General features: G+C 41.4%; 1 protein-coding gene across 1 annotated transcript; it reads right to left on the reverse strand.

The window, feature by feature from the left end:
- Positions 1-713: 713 nt before the first annotated feature.
- On the reverse strand, positions 714-18,982 carry LOC141273606 (beta-microseminoprotein-like). Its single transcript, XM_073685671.1, has 4 exons — positions 18,826-18,982; positions 17,485-17,614; positions 12,365-12,467; positions 714-1,051 (listed from the first exon to the last, which is right to left on the reverse strand). Exons 1-4 carry the CDS (start codon positions 18,838-18,840, stop codon positions 922-924), a joined length of 378 nt encoding a protein of 125 aa, XP_073541772.1. The 5' UTR covers positions 18,841-18,982; the 3' UTR covers positions 714-921.
- Between the last annotated feature and the right edge of the window lie 3,478 nt (positions 18,983-22,460).

Genomic DNA, 22,460 nt, shown 5'->3' on the forward strand with positions numbered 1-22,460 from the left:
CCCTCCATAGTATAATGTAGCCCCCCCCAGAGTATAATGAAGCCCCCCAGTCCTGCAGTATTATGGCTACCGCGTACTCACTGATTTACAAAAAAATAAATACATACTCACCTCTCCTCCTCGTTCCCCCACTGCCCCGGTGTCCGCAGCCCATCTCAGCAGCTCCACTGCCGAAACAGAGCGTGGATCGCGATGATGTGATGTTATCGCGCCCTCTGCAGGCAGAAGGGGTATGATGGGAGAGGGAGCGTCACATGATTATCTCTCCTCCATCATTGCTTTCAACTGTAACGGCATCATAGATGCCTATACAGTTGAATGCGTGATGTGGTAGGAGGGGAGGGGTGCAAGCGCTGGCGTCCCCCTGACTCACCCTGGGGTAGTGGGGGGCCCTAGGCAGATGCCTAGTCTGCCTGCCCTAATGCCGGCCCTGGCTAGTTGTACACTAAATTTTCATGGAAAATTTCAACAGCTGCTTCCCCTAGTGTTTAAAAGTGGAAATATCAAACTTTTTAAAATTATTTTTCATATTTTACTTAATTAAAAACAAATGATAATATATATTTTTTAAGATTAAAACATTAATACTTTACATTTTTTTCAATTGTTGAAAAAAATGTTTTTTTGATGGCACCTTCCCTTTAACATTTTTATATCACTGACAGTGTTACATCACTGATATCCTTAAAAAGCTGAGAACATACTAAAATCTATGTAGTCAAATTTTGCATATTTTTAATTCATTGTTAAGAATGGAAGTTTTATATGCTGACCCATTCCATTACTAAAGTATTGATATTCTTTGCATATATTACAGCCTGAATATAGTAAACTTTATGCATGCTAATATTTGATTTTATTCCATGTTACATATTATGCATTGTCCAATTTATTGGTCTTATTTTAATATGAACAACATATTTAAGCGACCCAAGAATCAACTTCACACATTTCTCCGGAGTTGTCCTTCCGCTTAACTTCCATTTGACAGGTTTTCTTGTTGAGAACTGCTACACAATTTTCTGGATCTTTTAAATTTGGTTTTGCATAGCTGAAAGAAAAGATACATTTATGTTAAACTATATTAGTCTAGATGGGCCGACTACCAAAGTAATATAAAATAAAAAACGTCAGACAGATTATCACAAAGCATGATGGGAAGAAGGAGAGGCAAGAAGAGCTAACTATGCTCTGCAAAAACATGCAGGTTATAAACACCTTCAGACATGTTCAAAATGAAGTGCAACCTTTTTACCCATCATGCATGCTATTTAGAGGTAGACATTGAGAGAAAGGGCTGCTATGCAAGAAGTGTGTATGGGTCCCCTCATATAGAGGGATTTATTGGTTTTGGTAAACCTTTCTTCTCAGATGCAGTTTTGTTCAAAAAAAGAAATGGTGTTTCTGGTGTCTATTATTGTTTGCAGTGCTGACATCACATTGACAGAGTTACATCCAATATCTGAGCTCAAAGCCACTGAGCTCATTGTCAATTTATTAGAGCCAAAGGCCAGGGCCCTTACTGCCCTTACTGGGGTATGGGACCCGGTGAGCAGAGGGGCACGGTCGGACCCTCATTCTTCTGCTCACCGAGCCCCAGCAGCAGGATTCTGCCGGTTCACTGACTGTGAACCGGTGTCCTCGGACGCAAGTTCACTTTAAATCTATTGCCGTACATGGGGGACATTGGGGGCAGAAAACATGGTGGCAGGATGAAACCATGGAGGACATTGGTGCAGAATGGAAACATGGGGGCTGGATGTAAACATGGGGCAGAATGTGAGACAATGGGGGCTGGATGGAAACATGGGGCAGAATATGAGACAATGGGGGCTGGATGGAAACATGGGGCAGAATATGAGACAATGGGGGCTGGATGTAAACATGGGGCAGAATGTGAGACATTGGGGGCAGAATGGAAACATGAGGCAGAATGTGAGACATGGGGGCAGAATGGAAAGACATGGGGGGCAGAATGGAAACATGGGGGACATTGGAGGCAGAAAACATGGGGGCAGAATGGGGGAAATTGGGTGCAGAATGGAAACATGGAGCAGAGTGTGAGATATTGGGGGGCAGAATGTGAGACATTGGGGGCAGAATGAAAACATGGGGGCAGAATGTGAGACATGGGGCAGAATGGAAACATGGGGGAAGAATGGGAGACTTTGGGGGCAGAATGGAAACATGGCGGCAGAATGGAGAGACATGGGGGCCAGAATGGAAACATGGGGAGCAGAATGGGAAATATGGGGGCAGAATGGAGCCACAGGGGCAGAATGGAGACATGGGGAGCTGAATGGAGACCCGGGGGGGCAGAATGGGAACCATGGAGGCAGAATGGAAACACATGGAGCAGAATGGAAACATGGAGGCAGAATGGGAGACATTGGGGGCAGAATGGAAACATGGGGGGAGGATGGATAGACATGGGGGCAGGATGGAGAGACATGGGGGCAGAATGGAGAGACATGGGGGCAGGATGGAGAGGCATGAGGGGCAGGATGGAGAGAGACATGGGGGGCAGGAGCAAGAGACATGGGGGGCAGGAGCGAGAGACATTGGGAGCAGAATGGAGAGACATTGAGGGCAGGATGGAGAGACATTGGGGGCAGGATGGAGAGATTTGGGGGCAGAATGGAGACATGTGGGGCAGAATGGAGACAATGGAGACAAATCAAGCATGGGGGCAGGAAGGCGACAAATGAGGGAAAGATGGAGAGACATTGGGGGCAGGATGGAGAGACAATGAAGGCAAGATGGAGACATTGGGGGCAGGATGGAGAGACATTGGGGGCAGGATGGAGACATGGGACCAGGATGGAGACATGGGACCAGAATGTGGGATATTATTACTGTAGGGGCCAATTAAAAGAAAATTATTACTGCTGTGATATATATTATTTTTGAGCATACTGTCTTCAGTGGGTGGGGGAGGGCATGTTACTGTGTAGGGTGACACTATGTCACTTTTTTTCTTTATCTGGTGTAGTGTAGAAGTTGGGAAAAATTGGGGAATGTGCTCTGTAAGCTGCTCTAGATAACTGTATTATTTTATGCAGAGACGAGTCCTGGCTGGAAGAAGTGATGGCGGTCTGCGCTGGATGAAGAGGAAAAGCAAAGATGAAGGACTTCAACTAAAAATGTCACCAGTGAGTCAGTGTGTTATCTGTACACTGACACTATACACTCTATGCTATGTACAGAGATCCTGTGTATAATGGCACTTATAGTAATATTAGTATTCTGTTTTTTTTTTTTATTAATGATCAGTATTGTAGTATTCAGTCCCTATGTGGTGGTATTATGTGACCTGGTCATGGTGTGGTGGTATTTGTCCCTTGTTTGTGGTATTATTCAGTCATTTGGTGGTAATATGTAGTCTGATCATGGTGTGGTGGTATTTGTCCCTTGTATATGGCATTATTCGGTCACTATGTGGTGGTCATATGTGATCTGGTCACTGTGTGGCGGTATTTGTCCCTTGTATGTGGTTTAATTCAGTCACTATGTGGTGGTAATATTTGATCTGTCACGGTGTGGCAGTATTTGTCCCTTGTTTGTGGCATTATTCAGTCACTATGTGGTGATAATATGTGGTCTGGTCATGGAGTGATGGTATTTGTCCCTTGTATGTGGTACTATTCGGTCACTATGTGGTGGTAATATGTGATCTGGTAATGGTGTGGTGGTATTTGTCCCTTGTATGTGGTATTATTGGTCATTTTAAAAAATGTATGTGACACATTCCCATAAATAAAAATATGGCTAAAAAGATTATTGGGTATTATAAGAAATGTTTAATAGGTTAGAGTAGAGTAGGGCCCGGCTAGAAGAGTCTCCATGTTGTGGTGGCGGCTTAAAAAATCTTTTGGCCAAAGCAAAAGCTTTTGGCTATGTATGTGATATGGTGTGCGATGTGAACTGTTAATGTGTGATTGGTGAGGATGTGGTGCAGAAAGTTTTTCCAAGAGTGGGCGGTGGGACTGCGGAAGGTTTGAGGGTTGGAGGTGGAGCTGGGATGGAGCCTGGGCAGAGTATCAAGGGAACCCGAAAAATTTGCCAGTTGGGGGCCCCCAAATTCCTGGTGGCAGCCCTGCCAAAGACTACTTAGTGCACTGGTTGAGGCCCAGGTATTTCAGTTCCCACAATGAGCTTTTGTTGAGTTTTTGACGCTACAGAATTTCTGCACCATTTCTGCACCAATAATTAAAATTTGGTTACTTGCATTTGGTTACTGCTATTTACTGATGTGGTAAAAGGTACCAGAGCCCAGCTATAACTGCAACCTCTACACAACATACAGTTACAATACATCCCTGGGACATAGGAGACCTAAAGGGGTATTCCCATTTCCAAGCACCTATCCCAATATGTAGTAGGTGTAATAATAATATTAGCAAATGCCTTCAGTTAGAAATGTAGTATGGTTCTCCTGATTTACTATGTCGCTTACCCCATGTGCAGGGCATTGCAGTAGCTTAAGATATCCATAGATACAACTAATCATATAATGACAGTTAGTTAGTTGTTAGTGGTCATAACCATAGATACCTAAGTTACTTCAATACCCTGCACAAAGGGTAAGTGACATAGCGAATATTGGGATAGGATCTTGGAGATGAGAATATCCCTTTAACGAGGCAAGAAAAGCATAAAAAAACTGCTTAACCCCTTTCTGACGTTTGTGGTAATAGTACGTCCTTGTGCCCTGGGCCTATTGGTCCAAAGACTTACTATTATGCAGAATGCGATCGTGCCCACACACAAGCGGTGTGGGGCGATTGCCGCCGGGTGTCAGCTAATTCTCACAGCTGACACTCGGTGCTATGTGCTAGGAGCGGTGCTGCACCGCTCCCAGCACATTAACCCCCGAAATGCTGTGATCGAAATCGATCGCAGCATTCCTGTGGCAAGGGGAGGTAAGCGCTGCATACTTACCTCCTCTCCGGTGTCCCGTGCTGTCTGTGCAGGGTCCCGGTAGTTGTCATGGTGACCTGATGTCATCATGATGACATCCGGGTCACCAGACACCAGGAAGTTAGGTAGATCGTGCTCAGGGCGCGGTCTAACTAACTTGTGTGCGCAGTTCTGCAGCCTGCATAGCATAGAGATGCTACTGCAGCATTTCTATGCTATGCAAGCGATCTGGGTTAAAAAAAATGAAAGTCCCATAGTGGGACAAGGTGTAAATGTAAAAAAAAAGTATCAGAAAGTGAAAAAAAAAAAAATCAAAATTGTAAAAATATTTAAATAAAATGAAAAAATAATCCCCATAAAATAAAAATATACTGTACCCTTAAATAAATATTATTATGAAAAAAACAAAAACAAAAAAACAATAAAAGTACACATATTTGGTATTGCTGCATCCGGAATGACCTGACCTATAAAACTGTCCCACTTGTTAACCCCTTTAGTGAACACGGTAAAAAAAAAAAAAAAAAAAAAAATGAAGCAAAAAAATGATGCTTTAATGAAGTAAAATGTGATCAAAAAGACGAACTTAAATAAAAATGATACCCCTGAAAACGTCATCTTGTCCCGCAAAAAACAAGCCGCCATGCAGCTCCAGCAGCCGAAAAATAAAAAAGTTATAGCTCTCAGAATAAAGCGATACAAAAAAAATATTTTTTCTATAAAATAATTTTTATTATGTAAAAGCGCCAAAACTTAAAAAAAATATAAATGTGGTACCACTGTAAATGTACTGACCCGAAGAATAAAGCTGTCTTATCAATTTTACCACACGTAGATCAGCATAATAAAAAAAAACAATTCCTGGATTGTTGGTTTTTGTTTATTCTGCCTCCCAAAAATTGAAATAGAAAACGATCAAAAAATGTCAAGTGTCCGAAAATGGTACCAATAAAAACGTCAACTCGTCCCACAAAAAACAAGCCATCACATGACTCTGTCAGCCGAAGTATGGAAAAATTATAGTTCTCAAAATATGGCGATGCAAAAACTAGTCTTTGCAAAAAAAAGCGTCTTTTAGTGTATGACATTTGTCAATCATAAAAACCCAATATGAATCTGGCATCGCTGTAATCGCACCGACCTGAAGAATAAAGTCATCTAATCACTTATACTGCATGAGAAATAAACTCTAGGGTTAGAGTTGTGCTAGGGTTAGGGTTTTGCTAGGGTTAGGGTTTTGCTAGGGTTAGGGTTTTGCTAGGGTTAGGGTGAGGGTTGTGCTAGGGTTAGGGTTGTGCTAGAGGTAGGGTTGTGCTAGAGGTAGGGTTGTGCTAGAGTTAGGGTTGTGGTGGGGTTGGGATTTTTTCAAAAGTAAAGAAAAAAAAATGATGACGATATGGCGACTAGTGTTGAGCGCAAGTGCTTGCTACTTGAGCTTGCATCAGGTGCTTGGGTATGCACTGAGTATCGCGGGTGCACAAGTGACATGCTCGAATCTCTGCCCCATATGCTTCACGGCCAAAAAACCTTGCGGAGATTGCCTGCCATGCACAAGGGATCCCCGCATTTTTTTTGGGTGTCTAACAACCGTGAAACATGTGTGGCAGGGACTCGAGCATGTCACTCCAGCACCCGCGATACATGGTGCATACCTGAGTACCTGATGCAAACTCAAGTAGAGAGCACTTGCGCTCAAGACTAATGACAACTTATTCAATATGATGACCTAATGTTATCAATTCCTGTGTCGTACCTCTGGGTTCAAAATGTTCACTATACCCCTTGATAAAATCCTTGAGGGGTCTAGTTTCCAAAATGGGGTCACTTGTGGGGGGTTTCCACTATTTAGGTGCATCAGGGGCTTTCCAAACGCGACATGGCGTCTGCTTTAAATTCCAGACAATTTTGCGTTCAAAAAGTCACACAGTGCTCCTTCCCTTCTGAACCCTGCCGTGCGCCCAAACAGTGTATTTTCCCCACATATGGGGTATCAGCGTACTCAGGAGAAATTGCACAAGTTTTTTGGGTTAATTTTCTCCTCTTACTGTTGTGAAAACAAAAAAAATTGGGGCTAAAACATCATTTTTGTGGAAAAAGTTAGATTTTTTTATTTCCACGGCTCCATGTTATAAACTTCTGTGAAGCACTTGGGGGTTCAAGATGCTCACCACACATCTAGATAAGTTCCCTAAGGGGTCTACTTTCCAAAATGGTGTCACTGAAATGGCGCTCCTTCCCTTATGAACCCTCCAGTGCGCCCAAACAGTGGTTTTCTCCCACATATGGGGTATCGGCTTACTCCGGAGAAATTGCACAACAAATGTATGGCACAATTTCTCTTGTTACCCTTATGAAAATTCAAAATTGGGGGCTGAAAAACATTTTTGTTGGAAAAATTGTGAAAATTTTATTTTTACGGCTCAATGTTATAAATTTCTGTGAAGCACCTGGGGGTTCAAGGTGCGCACCACACATCTAGATAAGTTCCCTGAGGCGTCTAGTTTCCAAAATGGTGTCACTTATGGGGGGTTTCCACTGTTTAGACACATAAGGGGCTCTCCAAACGCAACATGGCGTCCGCTAATTATTCAAGCAAATTTTACATTCAAAAAGTCAAATGGCGCTCCTTCCCTTCCGAGCCCTGCCGTGCACCAAAACAGTGGTTTTCCCCCACATATGGGGTAATGATGTGCTCAGGAGAAATTGCACAACAAATTTTGGGGTCCATTTTTTCCTGTTACCCTTGCAAAAATAAAAAAATCGGGGTCTAAAGTAACATTTTTGTGAAAAAAGTTAAATGTTGATTTTTTTTCTTCCACATTCCAAAAATTCCTGTGAAGCACTTGAAGGGTTAATAAACTTCTTGAATTTGGTTTTGAGCACTTTGAGGGGTGCAGCTTTTAGAATGATGTCACTTTTGGGTATTTTCTGTCATAAAGACCCCTCAAAGTCACTTCAAATGTGATGTGGTCCCTAAAAAATGGTTTTGTAAATTTTGTTGGAAAAATGAAAATTCGCTGGTCAAATTTAACCCTTATAACTTCCTAATAAAAAAAAATGTTGGTGCAAAAATTGTGCTGATGTAAAGTAGACATGTGGGAAATGTTATTTATTAACTATTTTGTGTGACAAACAGTACAGACCAAAAGTTTGGACACACCTTCTCATTTAAAGATTTTTCTGTATTTTCATGACTTTGAAAATATCAAAACTATGAATTAACACATGTGGAATTATATACTTAACAAAAAAGTGTGAAACAACTGAAAATATGTCTTATATTCTAGGTTCTTCAAAGTAGCCAACTTTTGCTTTGATGACTGCTTTGCACACTCTTGACATTCTCTTGATGAGCTTCAAGAGGTAGTCTCCAGAAATGGTCTTCCAACAATCTTGAAGGAGTTCCTAGAGATGGTTAGCACTTGTTGGCCCTTTTGCCTTCACTCTGCGGTCCAGCTCACCCCAAACCATCTCGTTTGGGTTCAGGTCTGGTGACTGTGGAGGCCAGGTCATCTGGAGTAGCACCCCATCACTCTCCTTCTTGGTCAAATAGCCCTTACACAGCCTGGAGGTGTGTTTGGGGTCACTGTCCTGTTGAAAAAAATGATGGTCCAACTAAACGCAAACCGGATGGAATAGCATGCCGCTGCAAGATGCCGTGGTAGCCATGCTGGTTCAGTATGCCTTCAATTTTGAATAAATCCCCAACAGTGTCACCAGCACAGCACCCCCACACCATCACACCTCCTCCTCCATGCTTCATGGTGGGAACCAGGCATGTAGAGTCCATCCGTTCACCTTTTCTGCGTCGCACAAAGACACGGTGGTTGGAAGCAAAGATCTCAAATTTGGACTCATCAGACCAAAGCACAGATTTCCACTGGTCTAATGTCCATTCCTTGTGTTCTTTAGCCCAAACAAGTCTCTCCTGCTTGTTGCCTGTCCTTAGCAGTGGTTTCCTAGCAGCTATTTTACCATGAAGGCCTGCTGCACAAAGTCTCCTCTTAACAGTTGTTGTAGAGATGTGTCTGCTGCTAGAACTCTGTGTGGCATGGACTTGGTCTCTAATCTGAGCTGCTGTTAACCCACGATTTCTGAGGCTGGTGACTCGGATAAACTTATCCTCAGAAGCAGAGGTGACTCTTGGTCTTCCTTTCCTGGGGCGGTCCTCATGTGAGCCAGTTTCTTTGTAGCGCTTGATGGTTTTTGCAACTGCACTGGGGGACACTTTCAAAGTTTTTGGACTGACTGACCTTCATTTCTTAAAGTAATGATGGCCACTCGTTTTTCTTTACTTAGCTGCTTTTTTCATGCCATAATACAAATTCTAACAGTCTATTCAGTAGGACTATCAGCTGTGTATCCACCTGACTTCTGCACAACACAACTGATGGTCCCAACCCCATTTATAAGGCAAGAAATCCCACTTATTAAACCTGGCAGGGCACACCTGTGAAGTGAAAACCATTTCCGGTGACTACCTCTTGAAGCTCATCAAGAGAATGCCAAGAGTGTGCAAAGCAGTCATCAAAGCAAAAGGTGGCTACTTTGAAGAACCTAGAATATAAGACATATTTTCAGTTGTTTCACACTTTTTTGTTAAGTATATAATTCCACATGTGTTAGTTCATAGTTTTGATGCCTTCAGTGTGAATGTACAATTTTCAAAGTCATGAAAATACAGAAAAATCTTTAAATGAGAAGGTGTGTCCAAACTTTTGGTCTGTACTGTATCTCTCTGATTTAAGGGCATGAAAATTAAAAGTTTTAAAATTGCCAAAGTTTTGCCAAATTTCCGATTTTCTCACAAATAAATGCAAATCATATCGAATAAATTTTACCCCTATTATGAAGTACAATATGTCACGAAAAAACATTCTAAGAATCAGGGGGATCAGTTGAAGAGTTCCAGAATTATTACCCCATAAAGTGACAGTGCTCAGAATTGTAAAAATTGGCCTGGTCATTAACGTGCAAACCACTCTCGGGGGTTAAAGGGGTTAAAGCCTCATTCAGACATCCATGATTTTTCTTGAATGTAAAAATGCAGAACGTTGTTAATCACTGTTTTGGCTCTAATTTTCATCACTGTTTTCTAGGTGCGTTAAATTCTACCATCAGAGATTTTTACAAAACTTCTCCATTGTAACTTATTTAGTCATCCATGTGCTGTCTGTGATTTTCATGGACCCATAGACTTGTATGGATCATTTTTATACATGATTCAGATCAAAAATACATCACCGTAATTTCATACGGACCACTTGGTCTGCAAATAAACATGGACCTGTGAACAGCCCCGTAGACTATTATGTGAACGTTTACTACACATGAAAATAACACACAGAACACGTATGTGAATCACAGATGACTGAATGAGGCTAAAGGATATTTTAGGGCCCTTGCAAACTACCATATATAGGATGAAATATGTAGGTAATGAAGGTGACTTCTGTTATTTCTATGGCATTTTCTTTCAAAATCCATATTATTCTTATGTATAGAGCATTGTTTATTGGGTAGAATGAAGTACTGTTCAATAATATAGCTGTATAAAAGACAGATCAGTCATATAAAATAATGTATTTACAATGTTTGCCATTTGCCTGCTCACTAAAGCCTGATAAATTCTGGCCTTAATTGGGGGTCGATTAAAAGAAAAAAACCTAAACAGGTGCACCTAAATTAATAGAAATTGCTATATGGAACCCTTGACATTTGTAGTTAAGCCATTGGTAGTATTTTATGTCAATGTCTGATCGGTCAGGGTCCGACACCCGGCACCCCTACTGATCGTCTGCTATAGGTGTCAGCAGCGGTGACCGCCCGACTCCTCGGCAGCAGCAGTCGCATAGATTACAGTGGGGGACACCTAGGAGAGGTGAGCGTATGGATTTTATTATTTTATTATTTTTACAGGTGGGGACACTGCTGGAGCATACTACCACTACTTTCATCATGGTCCCTGCTGGTGTTGATCGCAGCGCCAGGAGGGAACCATGATGAGGGCAGCGTTCAGCTCCCAGCGCTTGGGAATAGTGGTAACTGTAGCGCTGATTTTCAATCGCCGATACGTGTCCACAAAACGTACGACACGGATGACATCCATGTCACGGGTGTGTTGCCACGAAGATCGTCACGAGTACACAACCTGACTTCTCGCAGCTGACTTGTTGGTGCTTTGTGTTTCTCGGCAGTGAGGGAGTTAATTCTCTCTCTCTCTCTGGGCTAGATGAGGTCCAGCCTCGCCCAGCTGCAATCAATACTTCTGTAGTGAGACTCCTTCATATACCTGCTGGTCTGTTTGGGAGGGGTCGGTGAAAATGTCACGCTGTCTCTGTATACTGGAGGTAGGGGGCCTAAGCTGACCCTAAGCTGGGGCCCTGACTAATCCCTCAACCTGGAGGTACTGTTAAAGGTACAGAGGTCCAGGCCGCCAGCGTAACCCCTACCTCCTGAAGATCCCTGCACCTCAGTAATCTAGTCCTGAGAAGGACCCCGATCACAACCAAAGGGAACAAGAAATAATATGCCCAAACACAGTATTTAGACGAACGAGACAGTACAAGGGAAAAACCAAAACCACCTTGCATACAAACAACTACTCAACTACAACAGAGGGAAAACCAACGGGAAAGGAGATAAATGATAAAGCGAGGAAAGGGAAAAAACACTTCCAAATACACTTATCTCAGCAACTCCAAACACCACGATCCGCTCTGTCAGTCTGAATGAAATGCTGTGTTTGGGCATATTATTTCTTGTTCCCTTTGGTTGTGATCGGGGTCCTTCTCAGGACTAGATTACTGAGGTGCAGGGATCTTCAGGAGGTAGGGGTTACGCTGGCGGCCTGGACCTCTGTACCTTTAACAGTACCTCCAGGTTGAGGGATTAGTCAGGGCCCCAGCTTAGGGTCAGCTTAGGCCCCCTACCTCCAGTATACAGAGACAGCGTGACATTTTCACCGACCCCTCCCAAACAGACCAGCAGGTATATGAAGGAGTCTCACTACAGAAGTATTGATTGCAGCTGGGCGAGGCTGGACCTCATCTAGCCCAGAGAGAGAGAGAGAATTAACTCCCTCACTGCCGAGAAACACAAAGCACCAACAAGTCAGCTGCGAGAAGTCAGGTTGTGTACTCGTGACGATCTTCGTGGCAACACACCCGTGACAATCCATGCGTCATCCGTGTAGTACGTTTTGTGGACCGTGCGTCCGTAAAAAAACGGACTTGTCTCCGTGTAGAGCACACGGACACATGGTCCGTGAAAACACACTGGGGTGTGCACAGACCCATTCATTTGAATGAGTCTGCGTATGTCAGTGTCTCCGGTGCGCGTGGAAACTGTCACCACTCATACTGGAGATACTGACATGTAAAAGAGGCCTAAGGCCAGTGGACAAGTAATGGACAACCACTTTAAATAAAGAATAAATACTTACTCAGTGCAGCAAGTTATGCATTTGGGGTCACATGTGCATTTTGTGCAGTCACTTGCTTCCCACTCTTCTCCCAGAGTATGAAAATCACCATCCTTCCAGCAACCTGAAAAATAATGCACCATAATGTAATCTCCTTGTGTTAATATATGTGTGAATGTCCAGAGTATTGCTGGCATAATGCAGCACCATTCACTTGTGTGACATTTATACATGTAGCATATATAACAAATTACAATGCAGTGTATATATTTACTTAAAGGGGTATTCTCAGTCTCCTTACAATCTCTTCACTCCCTGGTTTCTAGGGCAGGCTTTCCTTGAGTGACAGTTCTAGCAAATAGTAGAACTGTAGCATTAGTAGAACTATAAAGCTCAGCGCAAGTTCTGCTGTAACACATTCAGCTATTACTGGTTTGTTCTGGAGTACACAGTGAAACCTCTATATTTACACATGGAGATAACAGGGCATTTGAACAAGCACAGGGCTCTGGACAACAGAGGAGAGCCCAATAGCAGTTATTAGCAGACCTGCTCTGAAAGCTGCAGAGCTGGTGATTTATGACTGCATCTCTTCAGAAGATAACAGGGAGAGTGAGGGAAGTGAGTAGATAACTGATGTATAGAAATCAATGGGCTGGAGAGAGCTCACCGGGATGTTAAGAGTTAACTCCTCTCCTGTAATGCAACTACTGTGCACCCTTGGCCAGGATCTCGAGGCTGAGCTCCATAGAAACGAGCTTCAGACTATAAAAGGTAAAAGCTGTCATTGCAGGAGAAAGACAGCAGCTAGAAAAATCAAGTCAATTGCAAACGTCCTAATTTTCAAGCAGTCTAACTAATTAAATCAATTTAAGAACTTGAGAATACTCTTTTAAGCTTCTTAATTATACTTTGAAAAACATTTTTAGAAAATATCAGAGAATTTGCCTACACCAATTCCCAACTATAATGTTGTTTTTTTTCAGATTTGTCTGCATTAGTTCCAGCATACCTCCCAACCATCCTAGATCCAGCAGGATTGTCCCACATTTTGGGGAGCTGTCCCTACTTCAGCTGCATCCGTGTCCTCAGGAACACAAATATAGGTTAATATAGCAATAGAGTAGGTCTTCTCAAAAGCCTCGTTTACTGTTTATCTAAGTAGAGACTAAAGACACCGTCGGGATCTTTAGGTCATGTGACAGTCTCAGGTCGTGTGACGGGCAAGAGAAAAGAGGAGTAGAACACACAGGCAAGTTAGCTGTGTTGATGTAGCAGAGTTGTATGTTGGATAATGTAGCAGAGCTGCATGTGTGTTGATGTAGCAGAGCTGTGTGTGTGATGTACCAGAGATGTGTGTGTACAGTGTTGAGGAGATCATACTGTGTGGAGGGCAACATATTGTGGGGGCCATCTAACCATGTGGGGGACATCATACTGTGTATGATGGTCTATGGGGGCATCATACTGTGTGGGGTTTGTGTGGGATATCATACTGTGTGGGTCTGTGAGGGCATCATACTGTATGGGGTGAATGTGGGGGCATCATACCATGTGGAGTCATCATACTGTGTGTGGGGAATCTACTGTAGAGACCATGAAAAGTGGGAACACTAATGGGCTTCTCTAAGAACAATATGTCTGTATGGCAACATATACAGAACTGGGAGAGGATAGAGCACTGGTTTAGCATAAAATATAAATTACAGCGTTATGTGTAACAGTATGTGTCCCTCTTTCTTATTTTTCAAAGCTGGAAGGAATGGTTGCGGGAATGCTTGAAACTAATAGCCCCTTGGTACAATGGTGAGGAAATGTTAACGAGTAAGTCATTAATACCAGATTTGTGGCACACCTATCAATAGCTGCAATACTGTACCTCCATATAGCAACACATAAATCGTATACTGTGTGTGCAATTATTAGGTAATTATTGAGTATTTTGACCATATCATCATTTTTATGCAGATTATCAAATTACAAGCTGTTTAAACTTGAATGTTTATTGGATGAAGCAGAACAGGTGATGTGTATTTGTGTACCTTTTTTAAGGTGTGCAGAATTATTATGCCTAGAATCCAAACAATCATCTGCAAACATTGGCCACTTCTATATAAGGCCTACTTGGCCATTAAGGCAATCAAATAACCAGCTCTCATGTGCACCTGGAGACCTCACAACATTAAAGACCACCTAGTCAGAGTAAACATAGGCAACACTAAACTCTTACCCACCCAACAACTCCTAGGCAGCAGAAGATTTGGCACATTTCCCCGTCTTAACTATGCGGTCTGCTGCAATGTCATCAAATCCAATGAAGTCATGCATCCTAGCACAGGCCCCTCGTTTCCAATCAATAGATATTTCACATGCGAATCTAACTTCATGATAAACGTCATCAAATGCCCCTCCGGGATCCTCTATAATGGTGAGCCCGCACAACACATTAGGGACTGGATAGCTAGCCACAAGTCCACCATCTGCTGAAGCAAGACTTGGTTACCCTTATCCTTCCATTTTTCCAATGCAAGGCATACAATGTCACAACTAGGTTTCCAAGTCCTGGAACAAATCCCCAGATCTCGTCAGGGTGGTAACCACATCAGAATACTCAAACATAGAGAGGCCTTCTGGATTCACAAGCTCCAGCCTTCTATTCTGATTTTTGGGAGGCAGAATGAACAAAATCTAGCAATTGAGGTATTGTGTTTTTGTTATGCTGTTCCGCGTGTGGTAAAATTGACAAGACAGCTTTATTCTTCGGGTCAGTATCATTACAGCGCTACTATATTTATATTATTATTTTTATGTTTTGCCGCTTTTACACAATAAAACCTATTGTATATAAAAACAAATTGTTTTAGCATCGCTCTATTCTGAGAGCTATAGCTTTTTTATTTTTCAGCTGGTGGAGCTGTATGGCGGCTTGTTTTTTGTGGTACAAGATTACGTTTTCAGCAATGCCATTTTTATTTACATTAGACTTTTTGATCGCGTTTTATTCCACTTTTTTTGGCGGTATGATGAAAAAGCATCGTTTTTTGCCACAGGGGATAAATAATGTGACAGTTTTATAGATCATGGTTGATACCAAAATATGTGTACTATTTTTTTTAGCTTTTACATAAATATACATATTTATTAGTATCATTTTTTTTATTTGTTTTGTTATTTATTTTGTGATTTTTTTTTTACCTAATTACTCTATGGTGGCTGGCATCCCTGGGCATGACTACCATCGGCAGCTGGCATTTACGTTGCAGGGCTGCCAATTGGATGGGGGAGGGAACTCCCTCCCAACTCCTCCCTCTCCCAGCCTTCTAAATGCTGCAATCACTTTTGATTGGCTGTTAGGGGGATAAACAGCCAGGGGGTGCTGCTGGCACTGCCCTTGGCAGTGACAGCCGGAGCTCGCCTATCACATAAGCCAAGCTCCCATCAGCGATTGTGTGGGCATAGCTTATGTGCCCGCATGATCGCCATTATGTAGCTGTATGCCATTTTGAGGGAACCTCTTCCTGACCATGACATACAGTTACGTCAAATGTTTTGAAGGAGTTAAATAACAAAGTTAGCCGTGCTGCTTGTTTCTAACGCCAGTCACTCACTTGAGGGGTGTTGGGTATCAGAAAGTGGCACTTACAGCATATTTAATGTATGATTTAAATGGTTGAATGTAAATGGGTGCTGAATGGATGGCGTGCTGATAAAATGGCGTGGGTGCTGAAGGGATGGTGCCCGGGCTGATGGAGAGTGGCAGCGGCGCTAGTGCTGAGGCGATGGCATGCGTGCCATAGGTTTGCCTCCACTGCCTTAGTACCATATGAAATATTGCCTCACAGCAAATTAAAACAGATGTATCTATAGTATTGCATAGCACTGTGCCCATTCTATAGAGATTTCTATTATTTTTTTCTTAGTACTGTAGTGGTCAATAATAGAGGTGAATACAGCAGCCATTGTTGGATGATGCATTTATAGGGGAATCATTGTCGCTCATTGCTGTTTTTTTCTCATGAAAACAGATTATTGCTTAAAGGGAATCTGTCACCCACTTGGACGAATATAACCTATTAATATGGGCATACGGGTGATATAAATGTTAATCTAGTCCTACCTGTATGCCTCATATTAATAGTTTTGATGTTGTGAAATCTTATATTATAATTTTATGGTAATGATTGCTCTAGGCCCGGACCTGTTTTACCCTATGGACGGTAGAGTGTCAGCGTGTCACTGCTGGCGACGTCCACTGTGCTCCGCCACAGACTGTAATCAGAGCTCGACTGACCCGCCCGCCATCTTCCCGGAGACCAGGCGCCTGCGCAGAAGATCACAGATTAGTGAATTACGTGATCTTAAGCGCAGATGCCGGCAGTAATACACTAGTCTGTGATCGTCTGCGCAGGCGCTTGGTCTCCGGGAAGATGGCGGGGTGGTCAGTCTGACTGTGACGTGCAGGGAAGGTACTATTATAATGAAGAGAGGAGGCCGGGATTCCTTATGGTCCCGGGGCGATCATTACCATAAAGTTATAATACAAGGTTTCTGACTGAATTTGAGAACTTCATAGTTTTTTAATTACATTTTTTCAACGTTTTGGCATCAATTTTTCTAATGCTGCAAAAAACGCATCAAATTTTTTGTGTTTTTGGTGAATAAAAATAACTTTATTAAACATGTATTATAGACAAAGCACACGTAATCTGCACCCAAAAAACGCTGCTAAAAAACGACAAAAACACCATGAAAATGCTGAAAAATGGGCATTTGGAACGCAGCAGTTTTACTATCAAGCGAGCAAGATTTGGCTGAAAGAAAAAAAATAATGCATATGGCAATGAATTGCATTTTTTGTTGTAAAATTTTGTTGAATTTTGGAAATTACAAATCATGTCATTCTATGAAGGATCGTAAAATCCATGATCTATGAATCACATGTCTTTTAATATTTAAAATACAATAAAAATATAAGTACTAAAACATTTTCATAAAAAAAAAAAAAAAAATCCAAAAAAATGTTTCTAAAAATGCTGGTATTTTTTACATGTGATTTTTTAACTAAACGCCTGAATATAAAAATGTATAGTACAGTTGTCTTTATAAAATTTAAACCAAGCAGAAAATATTTCACAGCTCACCATTTTTGTTTTGACCATATATTGAGCGTGTATGAACATTATGACCAACTTTCCCATTTTGTTCCGTCATACACTGAGCACTACATAAAGACATCATAGTTGCCACCACCAGAATATGCAGCAAAGACGCCTGTGAATAGTAAAAAGTACACGAGTATCAGTGATAGTCAAGGTTATGCTTATTACTGATGATCGATCTTGTTGCTAATAGACTATTACTCCATTATATGTATTACAATGTTACATCAGATAGAACTTATCAACATTATGGAACATGCTACCCCCTATCCCAGCGTTATTAGATTTGCTCAATTTAGGAGAAGTATCAGCCCCATTTCATCATTGCTGTCCCTCCAATTTCTTGGAGTCATTCCCCCTTTTTAGTGGCTTTAGTATTTGCACCATGTTCTCTATCCATTTTAAACCATTTTTTAACTTGCTTTTCTTTTTTAAGTCTTTTTGGATTTTTCCTCTACAACTTTACTTATCCAGATGTTTGAGAAATTCATGAATTGTGGCTTTTACCAAATGTCTCATTTTGTTTTGTGCAAATCCCACCACATTTCCTGGCTGATATAAGGTTTCAAGCAAAGTTTTCAATTTGACATGCGCCTTTTTAAAGGATTTGCGATTTTTAGTTCTGAAAAGTTGCAAAAAAAATGATAAAGACAAAAATAAAAAGCATTTTTTGACTTTGGGCCAAATTCGTGAATTGCATGCACCATTTCGAAGAATTTGGCACAAAAAGGTTAACATACAACAAGGTAAAAAAGAGAAAAATTACTTCAAGAAATTGCAAACAGGATTTTTGCACAGTGATATATCATCATGCTACATACTGAGCGATATCTCATGATGAAATAACATATGGTTAAAGTCATCTCCGGTTTTTGCACTATGCCCATTTGAGATTTCTTACCACGACTGATTTCAAGAACTAAAATACTCTTTTGCTTATAGTGTTTTTAGCTGGATGCCTCTGCTACAAGCTTCTGTGGTCTGCTGGCAGATTACTGGGAAAAGGATGAAATAGAAGAAGTTTGATGCATCTGAGTGCTTGAACCCCCACCCATCACTTTCTGTCTTCATTTTTAAAAATGCACCATCTATATGATCACAGGGGGTCCCTCAATGCAGCCCCCTTCAGTAAACTGATTTGAAATTCTCTGCATGTGCTACATTCGCAGTCAGGGCAGAGTATCTGCTTATCTTCCATTTAATTTAGCAAATACTATTGGTCTACTTCAATATACATCGTTATCATTTTATACTGGCTAAATGTAAGAAAACACATACATTGGAATATATTCATGTAATATTAGAGCGTCAGATCAGACTTACCATCATACTGCCCATATTACTGCTAAGCTTAATGGCCAGATATTCTTGTGTCTTTGTTAATTTATATACTGGCTGTTGGCCATGTGACTCTATTCAGTAATGTTATGCAAACACAGTTCTATTGGCGAGCTGCATTTTGGCAGGCAAATGAGTACGTACAGACAGTTTTAACATAGTAAATCAGCTTCCGATACGGTCAGTTGCTGTCATGTCTCCATAACTGACACTGAGTGTCAGTGCAAATAGTAAATATAAATCATTTATCAGCGGTGTGAGTTGTGTGATGTAGCACAGATTTAGCTTTAGCAATCTCTTACTCATTTATTAAGGAATCACACAAATTTTATTTATCTAAGTTTTACCTCTTATTGACATGGTATCCTTATTAGATCTTTACCTTTAGACATGGGTGATTTTATTGCAGCCTGTAGTCCTGAATCAGAGGCATAGCTAGGGGTTCAACTCAAGGGGGAGAAACATTTGAGTTGGCCCCTAACCGGTAACCCCAATTACAACTATTGTGGCGCACCCTAATAACTGGTATAGGGGAACCTCAGCAAATGACCCTGTTGTTACTGAAAAAAAATCTGTACACCAAGACCAACACTGATATTACCATAATATGGTGACTGTATAGTGATAGATACCAGCACTGCAGAACACATAAGAGATTACACAGTTACAGTACAGTATGTTTTTTCTGATGGAGTCGTTCACTTTTCCCGTCTTTTTCATCTTGCTCAGACAGACATGACAACTTCTCCAGCCACAACTTGTCTGCAGAGATTACAAAAAAGACACATTTGACTTCTCAAATTTCCTGCATTGTCCCCATCTATTCCCAACCTGCGCAAACTCCTCATCCTACTATCACTCCAATACTGAGCCACTGCTGCTGTTTGTTTCCCTATTACTGCACCTGCTGTGTAGTACAAAAATAGTGGTCCTCTTACTGCCCCACATAATAATGCCCCATGTACACCTTTGACAATCACAGTACCCTGAGCGCCCCTATAACAATAATGGTTCTAAAGTGTTCACTTAACATTTAATAATGTCCCCTGAGTCTCCCCATCCACAGTATGATGGACCCACAGCTCCCCTATACACAGTATGATACCTCTACATCTACACTATACACAGTATGATGGGCCCACAGCTTACCTATACACAGTGCGATGGTTCCACCGCCCCCCTATACACAGTAAGATGAGCCCGCAACTCCCCTATACAAAGTATGATGGGCCCACAGCTCCACTGTACACAGCATAATGGTCTTCACACTGTATCATGGCCCCCGCAATGTATAATTCCCCCATAGTAGTACCTGCACTGTATAATAGCCCCCACAGTAGCCTCCACACTGTTTAATGGTCCCCACAGTAGCCTCACATTGTACAATGGTCCCAGCAGTAGATCCTAAACTGTATAATGGCCCACATATTAACTCCCACACTTTACATAGGCCTCCACACAGTGTGATGGACCCCACAGTAGCCTTGAAACTGTATAATGGCCCCCGCAATAGCTTCCACACTGTATAATAGCCCCCACTGTAGTTCGCACATCATATGATGGCCCCCACATTTGTTCCCATACTGTATAATGGCTCCCACATTAGCTCCAATGCTGTATAATTGCCCCTCATTAGCTACCACGCTGCATAATGGCTCCTGCATTAGCTCCCACACTGTATAATGACCCCCGCATTAGTTCCCAAGTTGTATAATGGACCCTGCTTTAGCAGCCATGTTGTATGTTGGCCCCTGCATTAATTCTCATGCTGTATAGTAGCCCCTGCATTAGCTCCAATGCTGTATAATGGCCCCCGTATTAGCTTCCATGACCTATAATTGCCCTGCATTAGCTCCCACACTGTATAATAGCCCCCGCATTAGCTCCTATGTTGTATAATGGCCCCCGCATTAGCTCCCATGCTGTATAATGGCACCTGCATTAGCTCCCATGCTGTATAATGGCTCCCACATCACTTATTTCAGTCACTGCAAGTTGATACTGACACCATCAGTTTGAGTCAATGTTCTGCACAGAATAGGCTGCCTGGTCAGAAATGCCTAAGAGGGATAACTTATGGACCGTTTTTTAAATTTTAGTGCATAAAAAGTCTGTCAGTGCACTGTGTTTTATTAAATGGGCTGTTAGTTACTACCAGTTATCATCCTTTTTTTAATGGTGAGGTCACTTTCTAAGGCCATGCTTGTGTTAAACAGATTGAAAGGGGATGGACACAGTCCTACGAGACTTCCGAATTTTACAAACTGCAAATCGAAGGTTTTGGGAGAAACTTGTCGAACCTGGTGAACTTGAATTTCAAAAGATTTAATAATCTGCAGTATAAATATTGTGTGCTTACATTTATAATGGGGCCATGACAACTAAGCTAAGCTTCATAAGATACTGACAAACTTTTATGGTCCTAATCACATTTATTAGGGTCTGTCAGGTTTCCGGAGAGGTTGTAATCACTTTCCCTCTCAGCTATTACTTGATTAGTATTAGTGGTGCCCCATTTTTTTATGTGTTGCAAAAACCAGGGATATAAACTGATTAGCCCGAGTTTTTTTTAACATGATAAAGAGAATAGATAAAGGAGAAAGACATGATCAATAACACATCTGCATTCTTCCAAAAACAGTGCCACACTTGTCCACGGACTGGTATTGCATCTCAGTCCTGTTCACTTCAGTAATCCTAAACTGCAATGCACAACCATAGACAGATGTGATTCTATGTTGGGAAAAATGTAGCGCTGTATTTCTAATCCTGAAGAACTATTTTAAGAACGTTGCAGACAACCGTGCAAAAAAAATAGGCATTTCATTCTTAATGTCTGTTTGTTCAAAATCTATCAACAAAAGTGCTTTCCTGTGAAACGGGATAACTTGGATTAGTTAAGATATTAATACACTATTTTGTATTTTTTTTCTGTAAATAGTCATGTCATAGCTGACATTTATATTAGTCAGGGAAGAAATCCAGTAAATCGTTTGGATTACAGGTTATGAAAGATTCTACATGGTATGCAGTTTTCTGTTTGTTGCACAGTTTGCCCTTTTGTGTCCGTCATCTTTAAAGGGTCTCCATTCTCACAATGTTATGACATATCATCACTAGTAATAGTAGAAAATCCCACACTTGACTTATGTTTGCAGTACAAATGGACGCTTCATTGGACTTAAACAAAGTTTCTTCACATGGCGTTATTGTTTCTATGGGTAATTGCTAACATTGCAACTTGTACTGTATACAACCCCTGTCAAAAATTATGGAATCACCGGGCTCGGAGGATGTTCATTCAGTTGTTTAATGTTGTTGAAAAAAAGCAGATCACAGACATGGCACAAAACTAAAGTCATTTCAAATGGCAACTTTAGGGCTTTAAGAAACACTAAAAGAAATCAAGATAAAAAATGTGGTACTCAGTAAGGGTAATTTTTTCAGACCAAGCAGAGGGAAAAAATTATGGAATCACTCAATTCTGAGGAAAAAATTATGGAATCATGAAAAACAAACACACAAAAGAACATTCCAATACATCGCTAGTATTTTGTTGCACCACCTCTGTCTTTAATAACAGCTTGCAGTCTCTGAGGCATGGACTTAATGAGTAACAA

Source organism: Phyllobates terribilis, unplaced genomic scaffold (assembly GCF_046119375.1).
Source record: "Phyllobates terribilis strain yellow unplaced genomic scaffold, ASM4611937v1 Scaffold_5__5_contigs__length_657084704, whole genome shotgun sequence".
In the NCBI taxonomy this organism is placed as follows: domain Eukaryota; kingdom Metazoa; phylum Chordata; class Amphibia; order Anura; family Dendrobatidae; genus Phyllobates; species Phyllobates terribilis.